Consider the following 8,789-nt stretch of genomic DNA (forward strand, 5'->3'; position numbering starts at 1 on the left):
AAACCTAATAAATTTTAAAAATATATTTGTAAATTAAGTAAAGTTAAAGTTATATATTTATTTTGTTTCATAAATAATAATGTATCCATAACATTTGTATGTATATTTTCAGGTTTTAAATGCATATTTGATCTTAGAATAAACCTTAGTTGATGTCTTGAATTGATTTATATTGGTGATGAATATTTAAGAAAAACTCATAATCTGGACAACTTTCTTCATGGGCATGAAGGAAGCCTCACGCCAGTGAAGGCGAGCAGAAAGTGGGTCTGCAACTACATACAGCTTTCTTCGCGCCAATGAGAGAAGCTTTCACACACCAGTGAAGGGGAGACAAAACAGCCGAATAAAAATGCCCCATTTTTACCTCCTTTTGTTTCTTTCTCATTCTAAACTCTTTTCTCTTCATCCTCATTCTCTCTCACCACATTTACTTCGGTACTGATATATAAATATATAGGGGTACATTCAAATGAAAACCGTGCATTTCTAAGAAACCGTGTAAACTAATTTCGATCAATAGAAAAATTCCATTTTTTTCTAATTAAATTTAATCAATAAGGGTATTTCGGTCATTTACAATATTTTCTATTAAATATGGAAATTATTAATAAATCTTAATTAAGAAAACGTAATTAAGGAAATTTTATAAATGGTAACATTTAAATATTTAATTATATTTTAATATTAAAAATTTGAATTAAATATATTATGATGCAATTGAATCTGTTGGTGAATCTTGAAAATTGTAAGCCATAATGTAATGAATTCATCAAATCATAGATGAACAAAAAAAATCAATACAAATGAAACAAGTTTCATGAACGTGAAACTGGTTCATGTCGCAAATAAAAAATGAGTGGTGAAACATTTTCATGGTGAACCCGTTGCATTGATGGTGTAGTTGATCTATTTAGTAGTTGAAGTGGAAAATGAAACGAGTGCATAATGTATTTGGTTCGTCATGAAATAATTGCATGATGAAACAGATACATGATGAATCTGCTACAGAATTTTGAAGATTGTAATCTGCTCTAGAATCTTGAAGATTGCAAGGCTTAAAGGAATGAATTCATCAAATCAGGAGTGAAATAAGAAAATTAATGTACATGAAATAGGTTTCATGAAGGTGAAACTGGTTCATGACGTTATTGAACATGAGTAATGAAACATGTGCATAATCTATTTGGTTCGTCATGAAATAATTGCATGATGAAACGTGTACATGAAGAAACTGCTCCAAAATCTTGAAGATTGTAATATGCTCCAGAATCTTTAAGATTGTAATATGCTCCAGAATCTTTAAGATTGCAAGGCTTAAAGAAATAAATTCATCAAATCAGGAGCGAAATAAATAAATTAATTTACATGAAACAGGTTTCATGAAAGTGGAACTGGTTCATGGCGTAATTGAACAATGAGTAGTGAACTGGTTTGATGGTGAATCCCTTTTCAATGGCGTTGAAATGCAAAATAAAACGGGTGAATAATGTATACGGTTCGTCATGAAATAATTACATGCTGAAACGAATTCATTATGAAATCGGTGCGTCTTGAAATCATTTCATAATGAATAAGGTGCATATTTACATGGTTGTGTGAAAGACATTGAAACAATTTCAGGATAAGGAATAAAAAGGCTGTAACATTAGCGAAAAGTGAATAAAGTTCATTATCAATATCATGAAATAACAAATGACGCATCAAACCATGAGAAAAATTTCATGTTTTATCATAAAGTCCTATGAACGTAGTAAACAGTTAAGACAATGAAACTATTTCATGTTGTATTATAAAATTTTATAAACTCATTATTATAAAGTTTTATAAACTCATTAAACAATGAAAATTTTTCGTTATCTAAATGTAACGGATTCATCTACCAGTATAATGAAAATTACGAAATATGATCAGTATTACGTTGATTAGTTTGTTGATGAAATTTTGAAACCAATTTCATTCATATAATGTAATTCAAATTTTGAAACGATTCAGAATATGGTGTGTGTTTTTTTTTTTTGATATATTTTATTGATGGATGTTATTTAAACATAAAAATAATATATTGTTTTACAAAATAAAATAGTTTCATTAATAATATGATATGAAGGATATTGTTGCCTTGAATAAAAAATACTATGAATATTTATTTTTGTTTATCATTTTACCCTTAGTTGAAATAAAATATATTTTTAATATATATATATATATATATATATTTTTTTTTAATTTCTTATAATAAAGTAAACTAATCTTGACAATTGATCAAGAAAATGGATGGATGAGATTGGTTTACACGGTTTACACAAATAAAAACGGTTTTCATTTGAACGCTTCTCTCTCTCTCTCTATATATATATAATAAATAAAAGGTGATCAAGGTGTTTGTTAATGGCTAACAAATATAGTAATATTTCATTCGATAAATATGGAAGATCAATTGAATGCTTATTTTTTGGTTATTTGGTTTAATTTGACTTGTAACAGGAAAGGGTTTCTATCACGTGGTGGTCATTTGGTGCTCATTTCTTTGTACAATCACAAGTTGATCTAACATTTTTTTTATTAACCTGGATGTCCAACCTGTTAGATGCTATGCGAGCCGACTAAATTTAAGACGACCACCTGTTTTACAGATAGCTTGGAGTCACCGCATTTAAACCTTCGTGGTCGAAGGAGATTTTTATTCCTTTGGATTTATCTGGCACTAACATTAGTGACCAAAGGATAAGAGTAGTCATCAAATGAGAGTATGATGACATCAATGCATGCATGTGTGTAATGTGTTGTATTCCGGAAATGTGATCTTCAATCATTAATAGTTTTTCCTCTTATTTTGATATGTTCTTAATTTGTGATATGAAACTAGGAAGCAATCTTGTTGGATCTTCTGAGAGTGATCAGTCACCACCAGGCTCGACTTGCAACTCCAATTCGTACATTTCACAAGATATATAACGACTCCGGCTTGGATGGTTTCCCCTTTGCGGATTCAGTATTCACCCGTGGTCGAGCACCTTCAAATCGCCCCTTGCTATTGATTGAACCAAATATACCAGACAAACAAAAACTGAAACACGTATTATGATTCTCATATACCACTCAAACTCGAAGAACATAATTGTTAATTGGTATTCTTGTTACAAAAATAATTATAATATAATCACTTTTTCCAGCCAACGATAAGGGTTCGTAATCGCATTAGGTGATGATCAAGTCGGGTTCAACAAACGTACCTCTAATCGGGTTAGTTTGAATGTACTGGAATTAAATCTTGAATTGTGAATCTTCGGTTTTCTCCAATGCCAATGAGAAGAATCTCAATTCTCTAATCGTTTGTTATAATACAACATTTTTTATATACAATAAGTGTAACAAATAAACTCACACACCCTCCTCACATTTGATGAGTTTTAAACCTCTGACGTCTTAAAAAGCCAAAGACTCATATTACGCTAGATGAAAAGCACATTTGGTATTATAACACGATATAGTTTAATCGAAACCGAATTTGCAACCATAAAAAAGTTTAATAAAGATGAAAAGTCAGTTGTACCCCTACATATGATGAAAATACATATTCTTTTAACGTTTTTTAAATGTTAGCGAGATAAATTGTGCACTAGAAGTTTTCTTAATATTGTTATATTAACAAATAATTCAAAAAATATCTAAGGGGCTGTTTGTTTGTATTAAGAGCCAACATCTTAATCGGTAAGAGGTCAAGGCTGTTTGGCAAAAAAAAAAAACAAACTCTTAATGGTTACATTAACCTCTTAACCATTTTGCACCTAGAGCTTCACTAAACCATTCAGATGTTCATTTTTCCAACTCTGCCCTCTCAAGCTGTTCTTCACATCGCATCCCCCCTCCATGGTTCCATTCGCCGTCTTCCCCCCCTCCATCGTCGGTTCCATTCGCCGTCTTCCCCCCTCCCATCGTCGGTCTTCCATTCGCCGTCTCCCCCCCACGATCGTCGCCGCCCCTACTGCTTCCCGCCGCTCTCTCCTCCCACGCGAGATCCTCGTTCCTCATCCCACTCGATCGTGTTCTCCAGCGTCTTCTCCATCGTCTCCGTTGTCTTCTACATCGTCTCCCACTCGATTTCAAGTATTTCCCTTCTGTCTCCTTTTTCCTTCCCTCTGCAATCACAATGTCGATGAACTTAGGGCTGTTTGAATGAGGTAATCGATTTGATCGTTGGTGGATTCAAGTTATGAGCTAATCATTTTGGTATCTGTTGAATCAAGCCATTCTGATATCTGTTGAATCAAGCCATTTTGGTATCTGTTGAATCAAGCCATTTTGGTATCTGTTGAATCAAGCAAGCCATTTTGGTATCTGTTTATGTGTATCTGTTTATAAGCCATTTCCTTATTATGATGAGTTGTGCCTGATATTTGGAAAGAGTAGAGGCAATGAGAAGAGAGTTAAAATGATAATTTGTTGTCATTCAGAAGAAACATTTACCAAACAATCATATTTCATTCAGCACTTAACCATTCTGACCCTCTTAACCATTTTGACCACTTAACCCTTCTGTACAAAACTATTCAGCAACTGTCAAAGAACCCCTAACTAATTTAATAACTTTATATGTCAAGTAGTTGTTTTAAATAAATATGATATATTCTTTAAAAGATAAATATTTTTTGTAAAAAAATGCAACAATTCTTATTTTTCTTGTTCAAAAAAAACATATTTTTAAAAAAATGTTAGGAAGATAAATTATGTTCTACTAGTTTTATTAATATTGGTATATTAAAAAATATTTAGAAATTTTGTATTTCATTTAATATATTTATTTTATTTCAGACATTAATCATCATCAACTTCAGAAACACAGTTGGAACTGGAAAGAACAAACAAGATACTCCCATATTAACCATCCATGCAAGTACTCCTCTGCTTCTCCAAATACTCTACGAACTCATCTGCATATTTTTTCTGTAGCTTCGTATCGCCGAATATGCGACTCAGCTCCATTGCCTTTGCCTTGTACATCTTCCCTTCATCTTCCACCACCACCAACCTCACTGACTTCGCCACTGCCTCCTTGGTGAACGACCCATCTTCATCGTCTCTTGGGACCTCCATTCCCACTTGTTTTTCAGCCAGTACTCTGGCATTCGGACCTTGGTCCACCAGAAATGGAAGCATTATCAGAGGGTGACCAAACGTCAGTCCTTCAACAATGGATCCCCATCCACAGTGTGTCAGGAAACCGCCTACCGACACATGGCTCAGTATCTGTAACTGAGGCACCCACTTCTTCCACACCATTCCACGGTTACGGGTTCGCTCTATGAACCCGTCCAGAAACTCCAACGATTCTGACTCCGTGGAACCTGCTGGCTTTCTCAGAGCCCAAAAAAATGGCAACCCCGAAAGCTCCAGGCCCAGCGCTAACTCACCCAGTTCGGTTTTGTTCAGCATAACCTCACTCCCTAATGCTATGTACACCATTTGACCTTTTTCTTGACCATCCAACCAGTTCTTGATGGTCAGCCATGCGTCATCTTTCTCATCTCCGACGTTGGTGGCTGTTGCCGGTGGCATTAACCCCACGGGGATCACCGGGAGGTGGTAAAACTCCTCTAAAAGGGTTAACCATTGGGGTTCAAATTCGTTGCAATGTCTTATAAACACACAATCGGACCCCTGATAGATCATTCCGCAACGATATGTATCTGAAACCTCAGAAGCATTAAGAGAACTGCTGCTATCCAGCATCCAGTTGACCTCATGCTTTCTGTAGCAAACTTTCGAAGGGAAGGGAACCCACTTGGGTGGCTTCGTAAAATCCTCCACCGTTTTGCGATCATCGGAACCATTTATCAAGTCCTCCAGCGACCCTCCCGTAAATACGAGGAACCAGGCATTGATTATCGAGAAGAAGGCTCGTGAGATGCCAAGGGCAGCGGCAACCGGCGGCAACCAATAAGGAGCAAAATCATAGATAATCCAATCTGGAGATTCTTCCTCAAGAAACCGAGTGAGCTGGTGTTGAAGACCATCGTAGGCCTTTTTGAGGTGTGGAATATCTTGGGTTGGGACGTCCATGGTGGCCTCTGCATTGGGAGGGAGGTGGTGAACCGGTGGAAGTGTGAGGGAAACCAATGTTATGAGTGGTGAGAGATGGTGGGAAGGTTGGACACGTTGGATGTTCCGAGTGGTGGAAAGAAAAGAGACTCTGTGACCTTTTTCAGCTACAAATTTGGAAAGTTCAAGGAAAGGGATGATGTGGCCGAAAGCAAGCCATGGGAACATGACCACATGAAGCTGTTTATTACTACTACCATTAGAGCTGGTGATGGCCATTGCTGTCGTTGCTAATGGGGATCTGCCCGTGCCTCTGCATCTGCTCTCCTTCCCAATCTTTTATAATGCCAAATTTGAGTTTTTATGCTCAATGTCATCCATATATTCAAATATGTTCTTTTCAGAATATGATTTTCTTTTTCTTTCCAAAATATTTATGGTTTTAATTTATCTTTAAAGTAAATTACAGATTTCGTCTTTGGTTATATTAATTATGATATGAAATTGAGTTTAGGATGATGGACTCATGGGTTTAGTTTAAGAAAAATCAAATTGGAAGATGACAAATCTGTAGCATTTAGATTCACAAAGATCAAAAACCGAGTTGCAGGCTCAATGGGAGCTTGAGAAGAGATTTGAGTTGGGTTGCAGAAAGTGGGTCGGAGATGATGAGGGCCGGCGGGGGAAGGGGAGATGGGGTGGTGCCGTCGATGTTGTAAGAGAAAAAGTAGGGTTTTGTTATGATACACCAGAAGAGTATTCGTTAAATGCAGCGAGACATATCTTGATTTTATTGTTCTGTTTTATTATTTGTCTCTGTCGATGTTATAATACGATTTTATGTGTTTTTAAGAAAACAATAATGATTTTATTTTTGAATAAAATATAAATTTTAAGATATTAAAAAAATTTGAAAAAAAATATATCAATGTTAATATCAAATCAACTATTTAAAAGTTTTTATTTTTTTAATTATAATTTAATTTATTTTTTTGTTATAATTTAATTTAAGTTTAATAACGAAATAATTTATGTTTGATTTAATAATATAACATTTTATAAAGATAATAATTAAGTATTCTGTTAGAACTCAATGATTATTTTGATTATTTTTATCTACAATTAGTTACACGAATTAAGATATGGAGCTTTAATAAATTGTACTTATGCACAATCTACTTACAATCTTGAGTTTTAAGTAATATGCATTAATAAACAATATTTTACGCATAAAAAGTGGGTTTTAAGAGTTTTATCAAATGCTTTATAATATAGTATAGATAATAATAATTCATTGCATCAAATCACTATATAAAATTGAATTCTTCAAACCTTAATCAATATCAAAAATACCAAACTAAATAAAAAAATTTATAAACTAAATATCAAAACCCTAACATATAAATCACAATTTTATACAATTTCATCATAGAATTTATGCTACAAAACACTAAATCAAATCACTTAAAATACATACAATATAAATTATATATAAATCACAATAAATAATGGTTAACTAAAGTTTTATTATAATATAGTATTTTACACAATTAATTTATAATGAAATCGTTGTAGTAGAGATGAATCATAAAGTAAATGGTATAGTTGATATGACACTTAAACTTTTGGTGTGATAATTGCAGGCCACTGGATAATCTAATGCACGATATCTACTATCTTGCCAACAACCAACTACAAAAATCAATCAATGTACCTTTGTAGAGAAACTTATTCTCTTTTATTTATGTTCTATATTGAAAAATAACTCTGAAATTCAGTTAAAATCAAATTCTATAAAAAAGGGTCTTTAAAATCTATATTTTTCAATTTCTGGAAAATTACATTAGAAATGTTTTTACTTCAATTTCTTTCTCATTTACTTGTCATTATCTCTCTCTCTCTCTCTCTCTCTCTCTCTCTCTAGTGTACTATATGGGAAATCTTGATGAGACTATAATATAAAAGTATCAGGAGGTTCCAGGTTTAAATCCAAAGAGAAATAAAAATCCTCTTGTGGCCACGGAGGTTCAAATGCGGTGACTTCGGGCTATCTGCAAAGCAGATGATCGCCTTGGGATTAGTCGGCTCGCATAAAAAGTTGAATATCCATGTTAATAAAAAAATTGTCATTTTGGGCAAGTAAATTGATGGTACAATAATTGATGTACTAGTAGGGTGCATATGATTGTGTCCTTTTCCTTCTTGTTTAACATGTGATCCTTAGTGTGCATGGATATATGTCTGGCCATAATGTTTGTTCAATATTGCGCTTAAGATATTGTTATGATAATGTATGATAACTGTACGGTAACAAACACGTAACTCATGATAATTTTTGAGAGCTTATGAAAAGTTTTACGATTATGTGTTTGATATTATACGATTTTATACGATAGATAATAATGCTTGCAATATAATAGACACAATGAAAATACATTTACGTATATCACGATAGTGTATAGTTTACAAAACTTTACTATAATCTTTCAACATTATACGATAACAATGTACGATTGTGATTTAACGTTGCCTTATTTAATTCAGTAAATGACATCATAATTGTTTTCTATTGTATTTGTTTGGGAATATTATGGAAATAAATGGATTTTCAAGAATGACAAAGAGGGAATCAATCATGATATACGATTGATGTAATCGTACAACTCAATATGTTTTACTTGAAGAGTTGCATATTGATAAGCTCAAGCATGACCTCATGTCAAAAGCTCCTTGCATATATAGTTGAT

At 33.4% G+C, this 8,789-nt stretch overlaps 1 protein-coding gene across 1 annotated transcript; it reads right to left on the reverse strand.

The window, feature by feature from the left end:
- Positions 1-4,837: 4,837 nt before the first annotated feature.
- On the reverse strand, positions 4,838-6,321 carry LOC112529827 (UDP-glycosyltransferase 91D1-like). The gene has a single exon (XM_025141239.1). The coding sequence runs from the start codon at positions 6,319-6,321 to the stop codon at positions 4,882-4,884; it is 1,440 nt and encodes a 479-aa protein (XP_024997007.1). The 3' UTR covers positions 4,838-4,881.
- Positions 6,322-8,789: the final 2,468 nt, after the last annotated feature.

This window comes from Cynara cardunculus (assembly GCF_001531365.2).
Source record: "Cynara cardunculus var. scolymus isolate 2C chromosome LG 1, CcrdV1, whole genome shotgun sequence".
Lineage (NCBI taxonomy): Eukaryota > Viridiplantae > Streptophyta > Magnoliopsida > Asterales > Asteraceae > Cynara > Cynara cardunculus.

What these genes read in the sequence shown, in the direction of transcription:
- LOC112529827 (XM_025141239.1), bottom strand. Translation starts at nt 6,321, where the DNA reads ATGGCCATCACCAGCTCTAATGGTAGTAGTAATAAACAGCTTCATGTG.